Raw genomic sequence first — 22,678 nt, 5'->3', positions numbered from 1 at the left:
CATCATCTGTCCCTTACACTAGAGCAGAGACTGGCTAGAATCAGTTGCATACTAAGGGTGAGAGTAGAAATCCTTTCCTTGTTCCAGTAAGGTTAACACGTTTAGTCTGTCAGCATTACGTCCATTAACTAGATTTTTCATAGATGCCCTTATCAGCTTGAGGAAGTTTCTTTCTGTTCCTAGTTTGGGGGATAGATTTTAAGAGTAAGTGTTAGATTTTGTCAAATGCTTTTTGTGTGTTTTGTTGTTTACTCAATAGAGCATATTGTAGAAATCAGGTTTTGGATATTAAACTCACTTTGCATTCCTGAACAAATCACAATTGTTGACAATGTGTAATCTTTCTTATATGTTGCAGGATTTGGTTTGCTAATATTTTGTTAAGGATTTTTGCATCTATTTTCATGAATAGTATTGCTTTGTAGCTTTAAGTTATTTTAAAATTAATTTATTTATATGGCTTTTCCTTTCTTGTGGATAGCTCTGTCTGGTTTTGGTATCAGGACAATACTGGCCTTAATAGATTGGGTTGCAAAGTGTTTCCCTCCTCCTCTATTCTCTGAAAGAGTTTGTGTAGGATTGGTATTATTCTTCTTTAAATAGCTGATAGAATTCACCAGTGGAGCCATCTGGGCCTGGGCTTTTCTTTTTGGGAAGGTAAATCTTGTCAGATGTTCTGTTTCTTTTTGAATCAATTTTGGTTAACTGTGTCTTTTTGGACTTTGTTCATTTCATCTAATGTGTTGGTATGAAGTTGTTTATGGTGTCCCTCAAAACCCTTTATATTTCTGTAGGGTTGGTTGGTTCTAATGAAATAACACATTCCCATGTATCTCCTCTACTCTCAATACTGTACTACAGCACTCCTTCACTTTTGACGCAAGATATGTGGGTGTTTCCCACACATCAAGCAATTCTGTGATACCAGCTGGATGTCCTAAAATTTAACTCAATCTTGACACCATCCACCTGGAGATAGTGTCAGATCCCACAGATTAAGGGCTCAGCCCACAGCTTCAGATGTCAGTCACAAACCTAAATTATCATCTGTGCTTCTGGACTGATTTGGTATAAATCGGAGGTTTCCGTGACCCCCTCCTTGGGTTTGATTAATTTGCTAGAGCAGCTCACAGAATTCAGAGAAATATTTTCTTATGTTGACCTTAAAAGTAAAACAGCCTGTTATTTTACCAGCAAATGGTTTTATTTGACAATAGCAGAGGAATTGCAGTTTGGGACAAGCAAGTCATAGCAAAAGCCATAGGTAAGTTCATAGAACAAAGGAGAATTATTCTCTTTTATAGAGGAAAGGGGAGAGTTGGAAGGGGTTCTTATAAACAAAAATTCCATTGGAGTAAACTGTGAGTTCAAAGTATAGTGGCTTTTCATTGGCTGAGTTGTGATAGTCTCATTGGCTGGGCTCTTGCTGGAGGAGGAAAAACACCTTTCTTCCTGCTGGGGTAGTAATGTACAGGATTCTTCCTGTTGGGAATGCAAGATATCTCTCTTCTTGTGGGATTCTGCAACTGATGAAGAACGGTAGGGCATGAGAACTCACCATTCTGGCCTCCTGACTTCATTTGAAATAAAGTGTCTGTTATTCAGCTTCACACTTAAGTTTACCAGTTTATTATAAAAGATATTATAAATATCTATGCAGATGAATAGCCAGTTGAAGAGGTACAAAGAATGTGGTCAGGATAAGGCCTGAGTACAGGAGCTTCTGTCCTTGTGGAACTGGGGTGTACCACTCTCCCAGTATGTGGAGGCTCATCAGATCTTGCCATTCAGGAGTTTTTATGTACCTTAATCTACAACACCCCCTCCACACTTGCTCCCCTTCCCAGAGATCTCTTGGTGGGATTGAAAGGTCCAACCTTCCAGTCATTTGGTCTTTCTGGTGACCAGCCTCATCCTGAGGTGCTCTAGGGACCCCGCCCTAAGCTCATTAGCATAAACTCAGGTGGGCTCCAAAAGACTCCTTATGAATGACAAAAGACACTCCTAACAGAAAATTTCTAGGATTTTAGGAGCTCTGTGCCAGCGATGAGGGACAAAGACCAAATATATATCTTATTATAACATAATATTGATGTCCCTTCTTTTTTCCTGGTTTTTGATCATTTCTGTCTTCTGTATTTCTACCAGCTTCCCCCACCATTAGCCATGTTAAAAGTTGATTAATTTTGTTGATCTTTTCAAAGAACTAACCTCTGGTTTCATTGATTTGGGTTTTCCTTCATTTTTTGTTTTCTCTTTCATTGATTTCTACTCTGATCTTTAGAATTTTCTTCCTTCTGCTTTAGGTACAGTATGTTTTTACTTTTTTTTTTTTAAGGTAGAAGCATTGATTATTGAGACCTCCTTTCTTAATAGCGTTTGAAGTAACAGATTTCCTTCTAACCACTGCTTTGGCTGTACTACATAAATTATGATAGTGCTGTGTTTTCATTTTTTGTTCAGCCTAAAATACTTTCTGGTTTCATTTTTGAGATCTCTTTGAACCATGGATTATTTAGAAGTGTTAAGTATTTGGGGATTTCGCAGATTTCTTTCTGTTTGTAATTTCTGATTTAATTCCATTTTAGTTATACAGTTATGATTGTAGTTAGTCATATACTGAATGATTTCAGATCTTTTAAATTTGTTGAGACTTATTTTATAGAATGTGGTCTATCCTAGAGAATGTTTTATGTTTGCTTAGTAGGAATGTGCATTCTTCCTTTGTTAGGGGAAGTGTTTTGCAATTGTCTCTAAGGTTAAGATGGTTGGTAGTCCTGTTGAAATCTGTAGTCTTACTGATTTTCTGTTCACTTGTTATATCAGTTATTGAGATTCGGTATTGAAATCTCCAGCTGTAATTGTGGATTTGTCTACTTCTTTAATTTCTATCAGCTTTTCATTCATGTGTTTTGGAGCTTTGTTGTTAGATATACATACCTCTGTAATTGTTATATATTCCAGATGTTTGACTCTTTTTTCAATGTGAAATATCCCTTTTTGTCTCTATTAACGTTTCTTGCCTTAAAATCTATTTTGTGTAATATTAGTATAGGCAGTCCATTTCTCCTATGGTTATTCTTTGCATGCTAGACCTTTTTCCATCTTTTTACTTTGAGCCAGGGTTTGTCTCTGGTTATGCACCTTTTAGTTAGATCCTGCCTTTTTTTTTTTTTTTTTTTTTAAATCCAGCAGTCTCTGGCTTTTGATTGAGATGCTTAAGCCATTCATATCTAGTGTAATTATGGCTTTGGTTGGGTTTACATCTGCCATTTTGCTGTGTTTTCCCTATGCCTTGTCTCTTTTTTGCTTCTTCCTTTAGTGCTTTCTTTTGTATTAAATTTTTTTTAATGTACCATTTTAATTCTGTTGATTTTCAGCCACTTTTTTTAGTGTTTGCTCTAGGGATTAAAATATGTATTTGAATTTATCATAATCTACTTCATGCTAATACTGGTAAAATATAGCATTCTCCAGCATAGTTCTATTTCCTCTTTCTTCCTTCTTGCTATTACTGTCATACATATTACATTTACATGTGATAGGGCTGTGCAACAGATTGTAACTATATGTGTTACATGTGATGTATATGGTATAATAATTATTGCATTATGCCAGGGATTGGCAAACTTCCATATGTCACAAAATAATATTTTGAATTTTTTTCCCAACCATTTGAAAATATACAAACCATTTTTAGCTCACAGGCTATGCAAGAACGGGTGGGACAAATGTGGCCCATGGAATATAGTTTCCTAAGCTTTGCTTCATGTAATCTTTTGTCTTTCAAAAATATTCAGGAAAGAAAAAAAATATACTTATCCTATCTTTTAAAACACATATTTCCCATTCCCAGTGCTCTTTATTTCCTCCCATGGATTCATGTTTCTATTTGATGTCATATCAGTATGTGTTTATCTGGGAATGTTTTAATTTTGCCTTTACTTTTTGAAGGATAGTTTTGCTAGATATACAATTCTTAGTTGATAGGATTTTTTCTCTTATATTATTTTAAACATGTCATCTCACTGGTTTCTGTCCTTCACTGTTTCTCAGAAGTCAGCCATTAATGATATTTTGTACTCCTAGATGTCATGTGTCTTTTTTTTTTTCTCTCTTGCTGCTTTCATAATTTTCTCTTTGTCTTTGGTTTTCAACAGTTTCAATATAATGGGTCTGGGTGTGGATCTCTTTGTTTATCTTACTTGGGATTTATTAATTTTGGGAACTGTAGATTAATATTTTTCATCAAATTGGGGTGTTTGGTTGTATGTGTTTAACTACTTTTTCTGTCCCCTCTTTTTCTCTTCCCCCTTTTTTGGGAGGAAGTTCTCATTCTTCATATGTTTGTATTCCTTGATGTTGTCCCCTAGGTGTTTGAGACTTTGCTTATTTTTCCTCAATCTTTTTTCTCTTATTTTCCAGCTAGAGTAAGATGGAAATTATACAGTCTTCAATTTGACTGATTCTTTTTCTCTGCTGTTTTAAATCTGCCATTTTGCCCATCGAGTGAATTTTTCATTTTGGTTATTATACTTCCCAACTCAGAAATTTCTTTTTAGTACTTTCCTCATAGTTTCTCTTTATTGACATTTTATATTTTTTAAGTCATTGTTATCTTGTTTTCCTATGTTATCTTTTCTCTGTGTTTTTTTTTTTTTTAAATTTTGAACATACTTATTTCAGTTGCTTAAAAGTTGTCTGCTAAATCTAGCATCTGGCCCATCAGAGTCCACTTTTATTGACTGATTTTATTCCGGAGTATGGCTCACACTTTTCAGTGTTTTTGCATGTCTCATAATTTTTTGCTGAAAAACAGACATTCTAGATAATATATTGTATCATCTGGTTTCTGATTTTTTTTTAAAGATTTATAATGGTTATTTTTATTGTTTTGTGTACTTGTTTTATATCATGCCTAGAATTCTCTCTGAAATCTGTTTACCCCATAGCATGCAGCCTCTGATGTCTTGGCTTCACTCTTCTGTTTTCTAGCCTGACTTCTAGGGTTTGTTCTATATCTTCTTGGCTTATGCTCAAGCCTACTGGTCTCCCCTTCTGCTGATGGGTCTACATGTGGGTGGAAGCAGGGAGGGCTTAGAATTCAGTGTTTTGGCAGTTTTCCTGTGTGTATGCATCCCAGTTTTTCCAGGCCTCCCTGATGCCCTCAGTAGCCCTTCTGTGGTCTCTGTATTTTATGATTCCCTGTTAAATTTCCGGCTAGTTCTCAGATCTGACATCTAGTGAAACTGTTCTCAGGCCAGTGGAGATGGAGGCTTTCTTGTTGGTCCTTTTACTGGCAATGACCTTGGCATGCATTTTCTCCTTCCTACTCTATACCAGTCAGCTTCTGCTGGAGGCAGAGTCTCATCCTGGTAGAACTGTCTTCCAACTTGGATAAAAACATACCCATATATACACAGTGGAATATTATGCACCCATCAAAAGGAATGAAATCTTGCCATTTGCAACAACGTGGATGGAACTGGAGAGTATTACGCTGAGCAAAATAAGTCAATCAGAGAAAGACATGTATCATATGACCTCACTGATATGAAGAATTCTTAATCTCAGGAAACAACCTGAGAGTTGCTGGAGTGGTGGGGGGTGGGAGGGATGGGGTGGCTGGGTGATAGACATTGGGGAGGGTATGTGCTATGGTGAGCACTGTGAAGTGTGCAAGACTGTTGAATCACAGATCTGTACTTCTGAAACAAATAATACATTATATGTTAAAAAAAGAAGAAGAAGATAGCAGGAGGGGAAGAATGAAGCGGGGGAATTGGATGGGGAGATGAACCATGAGAGATGATGGACTCTGAAAAACAAACTAAGGGTTCTAGAGGGGAGGGGGTTGGGGGGATGTGCTAGCCTGGTTTTGGGTATTAAAGAGGGCACGTTCTGCATGGAGCACTGGGTGTTATACGCAAACAATGAATCATGGAACACTACATCAAAAACTAATGATGTAATGTATGGTGATTAACATAATAATAAAAAATTAAAAAAAAAAAAACATGCCCAGGCAAGAACACCATAGACACTCACTGTCCCTACCCATATTTGGCAGTTTTTTTCATAAACACTTCTCAATTTGTTGTTTGCCTTTACATTATTTTCAGAGCCCTGGGATCATTGTCTTTTATAATTGTGTGTTTTGAAAGAAGGATTTGCTAACCTCTTCGTTCTACCATAACCTAGGTGCTGCCCTTCATTAATTCTTTTGTAAGCTAATTTGTCCAAAGAAGACTCTAGATCGAATGCTAAAAGTTTGATGAATATTTCAAATGGCATTTTAAATGTGTGTGTGTGTGTGGGGGGTGGGAATAATAAAACTTGGTCTGCCAATGAAAATTTGCCTAGAAGTGAGAGCACAAAATGAATTAGCCAAACAGAAGTTTCTTCTTGGCCTTTCCATCACTGTTGAAGTCTTCTGTGGTAGACAAGGTGAGGGGAAAGAGGCAGTTAGTCTTAAGATTCTTGTCTTTGAGGTCAGTTCTTTCTTCCTTTCTGCTTTTCATTAGCTGTTAAACATCATTTTAGTTTCACTGTTTATGTGTGGTGTGTTGTGGCTTATGGCCTTGGCTGTGGTATGTCAGTTGGGAGTAAACACTGTGTTTTGTGCTCACTTGACCTCCAGGGGCAGAAGGACTCAGGGTGGAGTTTGACCGGCAGTGCTCTACAGAGAGGCGCCACGACCCTCTCACGGTCATGGACGGTGTCAACAGGATTGTCTCCGTGCGGTCAGGTGTGAAGGAGGGTTGAGCAGGACGCTGTCTCCTTGCCTTCATAAAATAGAACTGTTAACTTACTAAACAGAATGCTATTGCTTCATTCTTATGTGACACTTAAAGATGGGACAATAAGTTATTTTGCTGCAAAATACAGTAGGTTTTATCTGCCTCTTCCTAATACTTTCAGTAAGATAATTACACTAGTTGTTTGTGCACCTCACCAGTGGTGGGTGGGATTACAGGTTTCCTGTTGGGTCCTTGGGACACAGACAGTCTGGGAAGCCCAGTTTCACCCAGATAGTTAGAGATGGTGCTATAAGACATGTGGGAATACCAGGCTTGTGCAAGTTAGAGGTTGATGTATGAGAAAGCTGCCTACAGGGACTCAGTTGATAATTGATTCAGTGAGGGCTGGGCTCAGGTTTTTTGTAAAATTGTACCCTCTCCGGGGAAAGCTGAAGCTCTTTATCCTGTTTCCTGGGTAACTGCCATCATATAAGACCTTCCCCTGGAAACTTCCCTATAAGCCCTTGACCTGGTGTGTGTGCTGGCTGACTTTGCTGTCCTGTCATACTATGTTGTAGTTATGTATGAGTGTTTCCATCAGGCAGTGCCTACCTGTTCGCAATTTCCCTAGTATTTGGTATAGTGTGTATGGAAGGACACTATGTATTAAATGTTATTCACTAGGAGTAGTATGAACTCAAATTTGGGAGAACTTGGGTTGGAGGAGCCAGCTGTTCTTCAGATACAGTGTAGATGATTTTGCTTTGTATCTAAAGAAGTTTGTGTTGATCACATGATGGAAAGGACCCAACCCCAGGGCCTACTTTTCTGTACTAGGCCGAGAATGGTCTGACTGGTCCAGTGAGCTGCGCATCCCAGGGGATGAGTTGAAGTGGAAGTTCATCAGTGATGGGTCTGTGAATGGGTGGGGCTGGCGTTTCACAGTCTATCCCATCATGCCAGCTGCAGGTAAGTGGGGGGCCTGGCGGCATGCAAGTCCTGATGACTCAAGCAAGGTGGACACACAAACCATTTTCATTTAGTACTTTGTAGTCTGCCTTCTCCTGATGAGTTGGGAGCCAGCCCTGCCCAAGGCCCCACTGCAGTGATGATCAGAACTGCCAAAGAGCCACCTCAGCAGTCTAGTGGTTAGGGTGTTAGCAGTCCATCCATCACCTAATAGGAAAGGAGTTATTGCTGGTTGCACTTTTTTTTGTTTGTTTGTTTTAAAGATTTTATTTGTTTATTTGAGAGAGAGAAAGAGAGCAAGAATGGGGGCTAGGGGCAGAGGGAAAGGGACAAATAGACTCCCTGCTGAGCAGAGAGCCCACCACGGGGCTCGATCCCAGGCCTGGGATCATGACCTGAGCTAAAGGCAGACACTTAACCTTACTGAGCCACCTAGGCGCCCTGCTGGTTGCACTTCTTAAGCTGTTTGATTTTCAGTTAAAATGTCAATGTACAGAGTGTAGTGTGACACAGACAGTGGCAGTACCATGGGCAGCTCTGTAACCACAGCATCCGGGTAGACAAGGTCCACTGGGTCAGATTTGTGTAGGTCTCCTTGTGGGATAGCCCTCATCCTGTTCAACACAAGGACATTTACAGTGCTCATTTCTCAGGCCCTAAAGACCTCCTTTCCGATCGCTGCGTGCTCTCCTGTCCATCCATGGACTTGGTGACATGTCTATTAGACTTCCGCCTCAACCTCACCTCAAACAGAAGCATTGTCCCCCGCCTCGCGGCGTCGCTGGCAGCCTGTGCACAGCTGAGTGCTTTAGGTAAATAGCACCTTTATTATCTTGTCTGTTGTACTTGAAGGGAAAAGTGGTCAAGCTTCTGATATGTTCTGTCTGCTCATTTTAGCGGCCAGTCACAGAATGTGGGCCCTTCAAAGACTGAGGAAGCTGCTTACAACTGAATTTGGGCAATCAATTAACATAAACAGGCTACTTGGAGATAACGATGGGGAAGCAAGAGCTTTGGTATGGAACATTAAATTACAGTTTCTAGATGTTTGACCTTTGGGAATAAAATGTTGCTTAAATAATTTAAACTTTTAAATCACTGAGAAGAGTTGAGAAATTCTACATAAGAATAATGCCACCTTTGTCCCATCCAGACTCCTTTATGTTGCTCCATATACTGACTGCAGACTGGCTTGTGATTTTTGGAGACAGATGTGTCAATGGCTGTGAGCATAGGATTGTGTCTGTTAGACTTTGCAACAAATCTGGCTCACAACATCCCTTTGTTTTTGCTGTATGAGGTAGTTACTGTTGAAAGGATGCTTGATCTTAACCTTCTTAGGAGATGGGGCTTTATAAGCCAGAAAGAGACTGGTTCCCTGCAAGTGGCTATACTGAAATCGAGACCAAGCATTCTGAGGTGAATTTTCAAGCTCTTATTTTTAATTTAGGTTTCATCAAACCTATTTGAAAAATCTCAATACACATTTTTTTAGGGCAAATAGTACCAACAAAACAAAACATTTGACTCAGAAACAAAACGCCTACTTCCCTACATTTTGGATTGCTTTGCTAGGAAATAATTTTGTTGTTTTTTTAGAGTTTTACAGGTAGTGCTCTTGCTGCTTTGGTAAAAGGCCTTCCAGAAGCTTTGCAAAGGCAGTTTGAATATGAAGATCCTATTGTAAGAGGTGGCAAGCAGCTGCTCCACAGCCCATTCTTTAAGGTAATGCTTGACTTGCTTTAAAGTGATGAGGAGAGCCACCGAGAGTGGTCATGTGTAGTGCATTGCATTTCAGGCCCCCTTGAGGACAGATACAGGTATTGCTGACTTTGAATGTGAAAAATGTCCAGAAATGACTATGTGACTTAAGCCCTTAATACTTTAACCAAGTATTAGTGTACTTTGAGATGATTGACTTAGGCAGCAAGTATTGTAGCAGTTGTCAGATCTGAGGTCCTGTGTGTCAGGTGCATCACTAAGGGCTGGGTAGGAATAATCCACATCACTGGTGATGGTGACATACTTGCTTGGCACATGGCAGTCAGCCTGGAATAAGGAGCTCCTTCCTGAATGAGGACTCACAGAAACCCTATAATGGTGTCTGTCTTTAGTATGCAGTACTGGTGAAGTGGAATGTTAGCTGCATTTCTGAGCTTCCTTGTGTTACTAATTTTTGGTTGCTGCAGGTACTGGTAGCTCTTGCTTGTGACCTGGAACTAGACACTCTCCCCTGCTGTGCTGAGACGCACAAGTGGGCTTGGTTCCGAAGGTACTGCATGGCCTCTCGTGTTGCTGTGGCCCTGGATAAAAGAACACCATTGCCACGTCTTTTTCTTGATGAGGTATTGCATGTTATTTTTAAATCACTTTTGGAATGTAAACCATTTTCCTTTTTCAGCTGTTGTATAAAAAGATGCCAATATTATGAGGCAGAGCAACATTCTCTTACAAAGGAATACCATAAAGAAAAAAGCAGACAGGGCGCGTGGGTGGCTCAGTCGGTTGAGCGACTGCCTTCAGCTCAGGTCATGATCCTGGAGTCCCGGGATCGAGTCCCGCATTGGGCTCCCTGCTCAGCGGGGAGTCTGCTTCTCCCTCTGACCCTCCCCCCTCTCATGCTCTCTCTCTCTCTCTCATTCTCTCTCTCAAATAAATAAATAAAATCTTGAAAAAAAAAGAAAAAAGCACACAAGTGAAAATGAATAAACAGATACTGTGAATTTCAGTTAAAGTTTATTTTTAGTAAACTAAAGATATAATGGTATTATAAAGATATATTGGATATTTTCAAATATCTTAGACTTGATATAATCATATTAGTTTCGCTTATTAACTATAAAAATCACAATTTTGATGTTGGCATTCTCTCAGATTGTTGGATGGGGATTATTCCTGTGTTTTTTTATCTTAATATTATTTCTTTTATTTTTGAGAGATGAGTGTTTGATTGATAATCTCATAATAATGTTGTCTAGGTGGCTAAGAAAATTCGTGAATTAATGGCAGACAGCGAACACATGGATGTTCTCCATGAGAGCCACGACATTTTTAAAAGAGAGCAAGATGAACAACTTGTGCAGTGGATGAACAGGTTATTATATCAGAACCAAGAATAATGTTGTATACTGGAGAAAGGTGTTTCATTTGCACTTCTTTCCCACATCAGTTAATCACTTAATGTTTGTTGTAGGCGACCAGATGACTGGACTCTTTCTGCTGGCGGCAGTGGAACAATTTATGGATGGGGGCATAATCATAGGGGACAGCTTGGGGGCATCGAAGGTGCAAAAGTTAAAGTTCCCACTCCATGTGAAGCCCTTGCAACTCTCAGACCTGTGCAGCTAATTGGAGGAGAACAGACTCTATTTGCAGTGACAGCTGATGGAAAGGTAAGGGTACATTTTCTGTGTCATACTGACATTAAAACTAAGAGATTGCTATGGCTAGAGTGCATCGTTGGGTCCACAGTATGTATAAGGTTTCTATATTGAAACATTATCTCAAGGTTAATAGTACTCATGGTGTGCTGGAGGCAGTTATCATTCTAAATATTTCTGAATGATCTTCAATGTGTTCTATAACTTCATAGTTTTTATTTTCAAATACAGCATACATAAAATGTACTGTTTGCATATCAATAATACCTTAGAGTACTCCTTTTTTGTTAGCTATTGTAATGTTCTTTTAAAAAATTAATTGCTGTTAGTATGATGAAATGGTTGATATTTATATATTGACTTTATGTCTGGTGACCTTCTTCTACTCTTTTCTTTCCTTTTTATACGTCAGGATTTCTTGTATCTTCTTTATAGAGAGTCATCTGTAAATTTTGTTCCTTTTCAGTTCATTTCTCTTATTTTTTTCCTTTTGTGTGGAGGAGAGGAAGCTTGTTGTGCTGGGTAGGAGTTGTGGTATAATATTAAGCAGGGTTGGTAGTCGTGGGCTTGCTCTTGTCTTAATCCAGGCTGCAAAGCAAACACTGATTGAATATTTCACACACTTACTATGAGATTTTGGTGGATGCTCTTTATGAGATTAAGGAAATTTCTTTCTCTTTCTACATTTAAAAAAACATTTATGTTTTCTCCTTTAGTGGATTCATATAGTGAATTGGATAATTGGATTAATTGGTTTTCTTATAGTAAACCCCTTGCATTCTTTGGAGAAACCCAACTTGGTCAAGATATGTTTTATTTTTTGGTTTGTATTTGTGAATATCTTGTTTGGGATTTTGGGGAGCTCCAAGATCATGAATGCAATCATTATAATGTTCCTGTCTTATACACTCCTTGTCTGGTTTTGATACTCTATTATTTATCTGTTTAACTTACAACAATTAACTTAAATACACATTTATTAGCTTGCAGTTTCTCTGGGTCAGGGCTCTGGAGGTGACTTAGCTTAGTCCTCCCTTCCAGGATCTCTTACCAGGCTGCAGTTGCCTCAAGGCTATACTGAGGATTCAGTTCCTCATGAGTGGTTTGTCGAGGCTGCCCTCAGTTCTTTGCCACCTCACATGTGCAGCTGGCTTCATCAGAACAAGCAAGGGGGATGGGGCAAGAGAGAGTGATAGCAAGACCAAGTCACAGTCTTATGTGACCTAGTCCAAAAGTGACAGTCCATTCCTGTTGCCATATTCTGTCCATTAGAATTAAGTCAGTAGGTGTAGCCCATGTTCAAGGAGAAGGGATTACACAGGGTGGGAATCAGGGACCTTTGGGAACCACATCAGAAGCTGCCTGCCAAGAGTATCAAGATTGTGCTAGTCTCATTAAAAGGGGTTGAAGTATATCCTTCTCTTTCTCTTCTCTGGAGAATTCTGTGTCTTTTTTAGTTGTTTCCTGGTTATTTTAACATGCATTAGTAAAATCTGAAGTGAATTAGTATTTCTGTCCTCGTCCCAAATAATACAAATACTGATCTTTTGTTATCCTGTGTTTTGGCGCAAACCCATTAGGGAATGATAGGCGTTATTATTTTTGTTGTTATATATAGACCCAAGTTTTTTTTTCCAGATTTACCCAACGTGGTATATACATCTTTGTCACATTGTTTCTTATGTCTCAGACCTTACATCTTTAATCATTTTTCTTCTATTTTAAGCATGTATTTTCGGTTTTCTTTAGTGAGAGTCTTTTGTTGGTTAATCCTCAGATTGTTTTTGCTTACTTGAATAGGTCTTTATTTTGTTCTTTTTCTAAAGTAAGGGTTGCAGACAGTTTCTGTAAAGGTCACAGTATTTTTAGCTACATGGGTCATATGGTCTCTGTTGCAATAAGCAGCCTGTGAACAATATGTAAATGAATGTATGTGTTTGTGTTCCAATAAAACTTTATTTACAAAAGTAGATGGTAGGGCCTGATTTGGCTCATGGGCCATAATTTGCTAACCCCTGTTCCAGAGTATAAAATTTTCAGTTGACTTACTTTCAGTCTTCCTGTTAAAAGCTTAATTTTTCTGGTTTTTGGCCTTCATTGTTGCTAATGAAATGTCAGCGGTCAGACTAATTTTTACCCAAATGAAGGTAATGAATCTTTTCTCTGTGGCTGCTTTTAATATCTTTATTTAGTGAGCTACAGTTTTGTTATGATATATTTTTATTTTTATTTTTTCTGCCTTTTTTGTTTTACTTTGTTTTTGCCAGGTGATAAGGGATGGGAGAGGGGGGCTTTCTGGCTCTTGAGAAGTGAATTTTCAATAACTCTTAGAGTTTTTTTCCCCAGTGTTGCTTCTCTCATATTCTCTGTGTGATCTCTACCTGATACTGTGAGTTCTGATTGATGTTTGAGTCAAAGGCTCTGTCTTTTATATCTCTAACACCTTCTTTCATGTTTCTTCTTTTCTTTGTGTTTCTGGGCTATATGCTAGAGAATATCTTCAGACCTATCTTCTCGTTCTGTAATTTCTTCTTCACCTGTTTATGATCTGCTGTTAAATATATCTGGGTTTTTTATTTCAGTTACTATCTTTTTAATTCCTAGAAGTCCTGCTTTGGGTAATTTTGTACTACCTGCCAGCTTTATTTCTTTAAACTTAATATTGGACTGTTGTTCTGCTGACTCTCACTCATGGTATCTTCTTTCAACCATGAGCTGACCATTTTCCTTGGAAGATTTTATGTAGAAATTCTTTAAGGCTTAGTTTGAAATCACTTGTCAAAAGAGAATTTATAACCCTGGGGTACTACTAGTCTAAGACATCGTAAATTAAATTCTTTAAGGAATTTATGCCGAATGTAGCATAAATTCAGGCTGAAAACCAATCTCATGACCAGCTTTTGTGGTGATGAATTCTCAGGAGAGATTTCCCCCATCTTAATTCAGTGCTAAGATTGAGAACGGCACCTTGCTTTGTTGTTTTCTTCTTAGTTTTCGTTCACATTTGGCCCACTGGAGCCTCACCTTTCTAGTCTTCTTTTAGGCTTTGGCACTTTACCCCTGACACCCTGTGTGCTAAAGATTCTCAAAACCTTCCCAGGGGACACTGGCTTTAGGGCTCATCTATCAGCCTGAGTTCTTGGTTTCATTTCCTGTTTTAGTCCTTGAGGTTTCCTTACTCTTGTGTCAGTGCAGCAATGCATTTGAAACAGTGAAACAACATTTAAGTTTTTATGGGAGGGATGTTTGATATGCATTTGGAAAAGGCAGTCTGATTTAAAAAAAAATAATGATAAACCTTGTGTCCTGAAATAATTTCCCACCGAGAATGAAAGAAAAATAGTGTATTCTATTGTGTGATTTATATGCTGCCTTGCTGAAATACTAAATATATTTAAGTTTTTCTATGAGTGTTATTATCAGGGATTTGTTCCAGGGAAAAGATCTTCTTTTCGAAATACATTTTTTTGAATTTGGGATTTCTAATAGTTATAAGTATTTCTTTCATTTTTAGCACAAAAAGTTATAAACATTCTTGTGATTTTTAATTTTTAATTTCATTTCTCTGTGGTAAAAATGTCTAGAGCACTGATTGAGCTGGTTAATTACTAAAATATAGGGATAAATTTAGATAAAAACCTGATATTTATATTTTTCTTGTCTTAGCTGTATGCCACTGGATATGGTGCAGGTGGCAGACTAGGAATTGGAGGGACAGAGTCAGTATCTACCCCAACATTACTTGAATCCATTCAGCACGTGTTTATTAAGAAAGTAGCTGTGAACTCAGGAGGAAAACACTGTCTTGCCCTCTCTTCAGAAGGAGAAGTTTACTCTTGGGGTGAGGCAGAAGATGGGAAGTTGGGGCATGGCAACAGAAGGTATTATGTGAAAACATTTTCAATGTTATGCTTTCCTTTTCTTGTTTGTTTTAATTTTTGTATAATGTATTAGCACTTTGTTTTTCAGAACGTTTATAATAATCTACTCAAGTTAAATGTTAATGACTCATTTAGCAGAAATAAGTTTGTGTTCCAATGTGTGGACTTGCCTACATGAACCTCCTATTTGAGGGGAAATTCAATTCTGAACTTTTGATTTTTAAGTACTAAGTATGTTGAGCTTCTCTTTGCCCTTCTCCCCAAGTTCCCTTGCTCTGATTCTGAGTAATTCACTGAATCACAGTAGGCACTTTGGTAACATATGTGATACTAAAGCACAGAGGAAATGGAGGGGGACACACAAATGACAGTATTTTTTAAACAAAGCAACCAAACCCTCTAGTTTTTAAAAATTGATGGGAACTACCTGCCCAGTTGGAGTACGAGGACCTTCATTACAAATAACTTAAAGCACCAGACTAAATATATAAAATTGCAGCCCTAAAGATATTGGACAAGAAGCAGTAAAGTTACACACAGTAATCTGCAGAGGTGAATACTGACAGTCACGTGTATGAGGAGAATAACTGAGAGGCCAAGGAACAAACCACCCAAGAGGATTAGAAGGAATGGTCCGTAGAGCTCACAGAGGGCAGATGATCGACCTTGCTTCCAAAACCTCATAATTCCCAGGGCACTGGTTAGAGGACTAAGAATGATGTTGCACAAAAGTGGGGAAAAAAATTAAACATAGATTGTGTGGCTCTGATCCTGCCAATAAAGCTTAAAAGCAAGACCTGAAGGGATTATAGTATTTACAAGGAACCATAAACTCAAGAATATCTTTATGAATACAAACATACCAAGCATTCAGCAAGATAAACTTTATAGTGTTCTACATCCAATCAGAAATTATCAGGCATGTGTCTTTTCAATAAATAGTGTTGGGAAAATTGTATATTCAAATGCAAAAGAGTGAAATTGGATCCCTTGTGTACACCACTTTCAAAAATGAACTCAAAATGGATTTAAAAACTTAAATGAAATGTAAGACCTGAAGCTGTAAAACTCCTAGAGGAAAACATAGGTAAAAAGCTCCTTGACATTGGTGTTTGCAATGATTTTTTGGATATGACACTAAAAGTGTAAGCCCAAAGCAAAAATAAACAAGTGGGACTGCATCAAACAGCAAAAGAAACAATCAACAAAATGAAAAGACAATCTGTAGAATAAGAGAAAATATTTGCAAACCTATAACTGGTAAGGAATTAATGGAGAAAATGTGTAAGGTACTCATATAACTCAGTATCCAAAAATAACCCGATTAACAAATGGGCAAAGGACCTGAAAAGACATTTTTTCCAAAGAATACATACATATGACTCATAGGTACATGAAAAGTTTCTCAGCATCACTAATCATCAGGGAAATGCAAATCAAAACCACAATGAGATATTACCTCACATCTGTTAGAATGGCTATTACCGAAAAGAAAAGAAATAGGAAGTGCTGGTGAGGATGTGGAGAAAAGGGAAACTTTGTACACTGTTGGTGGGAATATAAATTGTTGCAGCCACTATAGAAAAACACAGAAAAAGGTAAAAAAAAAAAAATAGGAACTACCATATGATTCAGCAATCCCTCTTCTGGGTATATATCTGAAGGAAATAAAATCATTGTCTTGAAAGGATCTGCACTCCCATGTTCCCTAACCCTAACCCTAACCCTAACCCTAACCCTAACCCTAACCCTAACCCTAAGCCCAATAGCCAAGACATGGAAACAACATAAGTGTTCGTCAGTAGATGAATGAATAAAAAAAAATGTGGGGTAAGGTGTGTGTGTGTATTTGTGTGTGAATATTATTCAGCCATAAAAAAGGAAATCCTGGTATTTGTGATAACTTGAATTAACTTTGAGGACATTATCCTAAGTGAAATGAGCCAGAGAAAGACAAAACACTGTGATCTCACTTATATGTGAAATCTAAAAAAGCTGAAGTCATAGAAATAGAGTAGATTGGTAGTTGCCAGGGGCTCAGGGTTGGAGATTTGGCGATGTTGACAGAGTGTACTAACTTACACTTATAAGGTGAATAAGTTCTGGGGATTTAATGTACAGCATAGTGACTGTAGTTAACAATATATTTTATTGTATCCTTGAAAGTTGCTAAGAAAGAGTAGATCTTAAATGTTCTCACCACACAAAAAAATTATTAGGTAATGGATTTGTTAACTAAACTTACTGTGGTAATCATTTTATAATGTATACATGTATCAAATCATCATATACCTTGAATTTATATAATTTTATATGTCAGTTATATCTCAAAGCTATAAAAATTATCAGGCACACAAAAGAGCAGGAAAATACAGCCTATATAATGAGAAAAATCAATTAAAACTGACCCAGAAATAACATCAGTGATAGAATTACTAGATAAGAATATTAAAACAGTATTTTAACCACATGCCTAGATCTTTAAGAAACTTGAGGGAAAACTTGAACATGTTAGAGACTGAAAGATATTTAAATGCTTTAATCAAAGTCCTAATGATGAGAAATATGTCTGAAATGAAAAGTACAGTGCATGTTTAATATAGATTAATGTATAATCTGTTTAATACAGATTAATGTATATGTATATACATTGTTGGTTTTTTTTTTAAATTTTATTTATTTGTCAGATTGAGAGAAAGAGAGGGAACACACAAGCAGGGGGAACAGACTCCCCGCCAAGCAGAGAGCCCAGTGCAGGACTCGATCCCAGGACCATGGGATCATGACCTGAGTGGAAGGCAGCCACTTTAACCAACTGAGCCACCCAGGCGTCCCTATATACAGTGTTCAATACAGATTAAACATTGCAGAAGAAAAGATCAATGAACTTGATGACCTAACAATAGAAACTGAAACACAAAAATGAAACACACATACATAAAATTAACACAGCATCAGTGAATTATGGATACACAGTCTCAGGTGGCCTATTATGAATAATTTGGAGTCACCAGAGGAGGAGGGGGGTGATTTTGAGACATAATGCTGAAAAATGTCCAAATTTGATGAAAACTATAAACTCACAGATTCAAGAAGATCAAAGAACTTCAAGCAAAAGGAACATGAAGGAAACTTACCAAGGCACATCATAATCAAATTGCTCAATACCCCTGGTAAAGGGAAAAAAAATCATAAAAGCAGCTAGAGGGAAAAATATATGTTACATACAGGAAAAAAGGTAAAGGATGACAACAAATTCCTTACAGAAAACAATGCAAGCTAGAAGACAGTGGAGGTACTGAAAGTAAAAATAACTGTCAACTGAGAATTTGTTTACTCTCTGAAAATATTTTTTCAAGAATAAAATTGAAGTAGACTCATTCAGACATACAAAAGCTGAGAGAATTCAACACCTGTAGACCTGCACAACAAAAATGTTAAAGGAATTACTTCAAACAGAAGGAAAGTTATATCAGATGGAATTAGGGTTCTATATGAATGAATGAGGAAATTGCTACATGGGTTAATTAATATCATGACTTTTTCCTTGTATCAATATTTTCAAGAGATAATTGAATTTTTCAAGGATATAATAAAAATGAATTGAGATACATAGAAGTAAAATATGTAGCAGTAATATAGAGGAAGACAGCAGCTACACAGAGGCTTGGGGGTAGGAAATAGAAGTATGCTATTGTGATGTTCTTATACTATACATGATGTAGTTGTATGACTTCAGATTAAACTGTGATGGAGCGGTATTCTATACATCCTAAACCAAACATTAATATAATGCAACAAAAAGCCTTACTTGATAAACCAACAAGGAAGTTAAAGTGAAATTGTAAAACATACTCTGAAGAAGAAAAAGTAAACAGATGGGACAAATAGGAAAAAGATAGCAAGATGTAGATACAAGCCAGAATATATTAACAATAACATCAAATATAAATGGTTTAAGCATTCCAGTTAAAGTCAGAGGTTGTCAGAATGGATATAAAAGCAAGATCAAACATATTTTTAAAACTAATTTTAAGTACTAGACACATAAATAGATTAAAAGTAAAAAGATGGAAAAATATATACCATGTTAACACTAATCAGAACAAAGTTGGTATGCTTGTATTAATATCTTACAAAGTAGATTGTACAGCAAAGAATATTGAGACAGATAAAAAGGGTCAATTAGTAATGATGAAGTGGTCAGTCATCAAGGGGACATAATAATCCTAAATGTTTACACAACTAATGATAGACCTGAATACATGAAATTAAACAAAATGATAGAATTGCAGGGAGAAATAGACAAATCCGCAGTTACAGTGGAGATTTTAATACCCTTCCCTCAATAACTGATAAAACATGTAGATAGAAAATCTGTCAGAAGACTTAACTCGGTCAGCCAACTTTATCAAGTAGCCATTTATAGAACACTCAATTTAGCAAAAGTACTGTCTTTTCAACTACATATGGAACAACTACCAATATAGACCATAATTTGGGCCAGAAAACAAATCACATACATCAAGAGTACTCAAGTCATACAAAGTATATTCTCTGACCCTAATGGAATTAATTAGAAACCAATAACAATAAAATCTCTGGGAAATCTTCCAAATACTTGGAAAGTAAATAAAACCTTTTAAAATAACTGGTCAAAGAGGGAATCAGAAATAAATTAGAAATGACTTTGACCTGAGTGAAAATGTAAACAGAATATAAAAATTTATGTGATCCAGCAAAGGCAATACTTAGGAGATTTATAGCATGAAATGCCTTTTTTTTTTAATTTATAAAAGAAACATGGTTTTTAATGACTTTGGTTTCTACCTTAAGACACTAGAATAAGAAGGACAAATGCAACACAGAATAAACAGAATAAAGGAAATAAGGAAGATCAGAGTGAGAATCCATGAAATAGAAAATAGAACAAGAGAGAAAAATCAAAGAATACAAAAGTTAGTTTTTTGAGAAAGTCAGTATAAAACCTCCCTCTAGACTGATCAAGAAAAAAAAGATTATACAAATTATAGCAATATCAGGAATGAGGGAGTTTCATCACTGCAGATGTACAGCTATTAAAAAATGAAATATAATGAACATCTTTATGCCAACAAATGCAACTTTTTAGATGAAATGGACAAATTCCTCAAAGGACACACACTCTTTAAAGCTCACTCAAGAAGAAATAGGTGACTCAGATAGCTTTGTGTCTATTTAAGTAATTGAATTTCCCACAAAGAGATCTCCAGAAACAGGTGTAATGATCTCTGCCACATGTATAAGTAACAGATAATACCAATTCTTAACAAACTATTTTTGAAAATTGAGGAGGGAATTCTCCCCAACTCTCTTTTGTGAGTAGCTTTAGTCTTATACCAAAACCAGACTCAGACATTAATAGGGAAATACAGACCAATATCTTTCATGAAAGTAGATGTAAAAATTCTTAACATTTTAGAAAATCAAATCTGACAATATAAAAGGATAATACACCATGACCAAGTGAGTTTTATGTCAGAAATTGCATAATTGTTTTTTAACATTGGAAGATGAATCAAGTAAAAAAGAAAAACCATATGATCATCTTAGTAGATGAAGGAAGGAAAAGTATTTGACAAACTTCAACATCTGTTTCTGACAAACAACTTTCACCGATCTAGAAATAAAAGAACTTCTGTGAGTTGATGAAGAGCATCTCTGTTACACATAGAGCCAATACAATACTTAATAGTGACAGACTGAACTTCCCCTAATTTCAGGAACAAGACAAGGACATCTGCTGTCAAGATTCAGTATTATATTTCAAGGTTAGCAAGTGCAGTATAGCAGTATAAAGAAATAAAAGGCATTCAGATTGGAAAGAGAATAAAGCTATTTACAGGTAGTATAATTGTTTATATAGAAAACCCGTGGTATCTACAAAAAAGCTACTAGAATTAATAAATGAGATTAGCAGGGTTGCAGGATAGATCAGTAAATAAAAGGCAATTGTGTGTCTTTATACATATGCAAATGTAATCAGAAATTGGAAGTTTAAAAAATACCATTTATATTGCCCTCCCCCCAGAATTGAAATAGTAAGGGACAAATTTGACCAAGGGAAAAAAAAACCATGGATGACTTATAGGCAGAAAACTATAAAATATTGGTGGGGGAAATTTTAAAAGACCTAAAATCATGGAGGAGAGTATACTCTGTATTTGTGGATTAGAAGACTCAATATTGTTTTGTCAGTTTTTGTCCAATTAATGTATAGGTTCTACCCCTTCCCAATTAAAATGTTCGTAGAAATTGACAAGCTGATTGTAAAATTCATATAGAAATGCAGAGTACCTAGAATAATCAAAACAACTTTAAAAATAAGGAGCAAAGTTGGAGGATTGACAATACTTCAAGCCTCATTTTAAAGCTACAGTAATCAAGACAGTATAGTATTGTAAAAAGAGAGAAATATATCAGGGGAACAGAATAGAGTCTAAAAATGTATCACAAATACTGAATAATGACTGTGAAAAAAATGAAGCTTGATTTCTCCCTTAGAACTTCCAATGCACAATTTACAAAAATGCAGACATTTTATTGGAGAACAGAGCTTTTTCAACAAATGGTCTTGAACAATTGGATTGCCACATAGCAAGCAGTGAACTTCTTGCACCATATCCAGAATTAACTCAAAATGATTGGTAGTTATAAATGTAAAACCTAAATCCAAAAACTTCTAGAAGAAAACATGAGAGAAAACCTTTGTGACTTAGGTAAGACAAGGATTTTTAGATAGAACTCCGAAAACATGATCCAGTAAAGAAAAATAGGATAAAATTGGACTTCATAAAAATGTGAACTTCAGGTTTTCGAAAGTTAGATTGAAAAGACATGCGACAGACTGAGAAAGCATTATTTGTAATCAGACATCTGGCTAAGGTCTTATATTCAAGGTTATTATAAAGAGCTTTCAAAATTCAATAATAAGAAAACAAACAAGTTTGCTATCAGTGCTTGCCACATTGTAGGTTAGTTGATATTCAAATGATAAAACTCCTTAAATGAAATGTTGATTTATAGCAAGGGTGGGCAACTTGTTTTGGTAAAGAGCCAGGTAGTAATAAATATTTTAGGCCAGCCACAGACAGTCTTTGTTGTATATGCTTCTTTTCATTTTTTTTTTTTTAACAGCCCTTTAAAAATATAAAATTCATTCTAGGCTAATTGGCCTTTCAAAAAGAGGCCATGGGCCAAATTGGCCCACATTTGGGCACTAGTCTCCTGGCCTCTGATTTAGACTGAAAGTCTCTGCTCTCTGGCATTAGGGCAGCTGCTATAAAAGGAGACATGTAGGAAATTGTGAAATTTTCAGTTCAGGTCTGAATGATTCTTCTTAATTAACAATTGATTTGAGAGGCGTACATTAAACAAGTGAACAGCAAACCAAAAGCCTAGTATTTAATACTTTTAAAATATTTAAGAATAAAACTATTTCCGTTATCGTTGGTGACCTTTTTTGCAGTCCATGTGACCGCCCTCGAGTCATTGAGTCTCTGAGAGGAATTGAAGTGGTTGACGTTGCGGCTGGTGGAGCCCACAGTGCCTGCGTCACCGCAGCAGGGGATCTGTACACTTGGGGCAAAGGCCGGTATGGCCGCCTGGGACACAGCGACAGTGAGGACCAGTTAAAGCCAAAGCTGGTGAGGAGGCACCTTGAAAAGGT

At 36.8% G+C, this 22,678-nt stretch overlaps 1 protein-coding gene across 5 annotated transcripts in view; it reads left to right on the top strand.

Moving 5' to 3' along the window:
- Positions 1 to 22,678, top strand: part of HERC2 (HECT and RLD domain containing E3 ubiquitin protein ligase 2) — a 253,596-nt gene that overhangs the window by 201,489 nt on the left and 29,429 nt on the right. For 4 of the 5 annotated variants that reach the window (XM_088024974.1, XM_088024976.1, XM_088024975.1 and 1 more), the window contains exons 71-80: positions 6,641 to 6,748; positions 7,578 to 7,709; positions 8,363 to 8,521; positions 8,607 to 8,725; positions 9,309 to 9,434; positions 9,899 to 10,054; positions 10,688 to 10,803; positions 10,903 to 11,101; positions 14,756 to 14,970; positions 22,478 to 22,655. In XM_088024974.1, the coding sequence (XP_087881100.1) occupies positions 6,641 to 6,748; positions 7,578 to 7,709; positions 8,363 to 8,521; positions 8,607 to 8,725; positions 9,309 to 9,434; positions 9,899 to 10,054; positions 10,688 to 10,803; positions 10,903 to 11,101; positions 14,756 to 14,970; positions 22,478 to 22,655 (1,508 nt within the window). Of the gene's footprint in view, positions 1 to 6,640; positions 6,749 to 7,577; positions 7,710 to 8,362; positions 8,522 to 8,606; positions 8,726 to 9,308; positions 9,435 to 9,898; positions 10,055 to 10,687; positions 10,804 to 10,902; positions 11,102 to 14,755; positions 14,971 to 22,477; positions 22,656 to 22,678 lie in introns of those variants that run through there. The other variant, XM_088024977.1, reaches the window with a different exon arrangement.

This window comes from Eumetopias jubatus, unplaced genomic scaffold (genome assembly GCF_037043125.1).
Source record: "Eumetopias jubatus isolate StellerSeaLion01/CBP00866 unplaced genomic scaffold, mEumJub1_p1.0 scaffold_7, whole genome shotgun sequence".
Lineage (NCBI taxonomy): Eukaryota > Metazoa > Chordata > Mammalia > Carnivora > Otariidae > Eumetopias > Eumetopias jubatus.
This window is presented reverse-complemented; position numbering and strand designations above follow the sequence as displayed.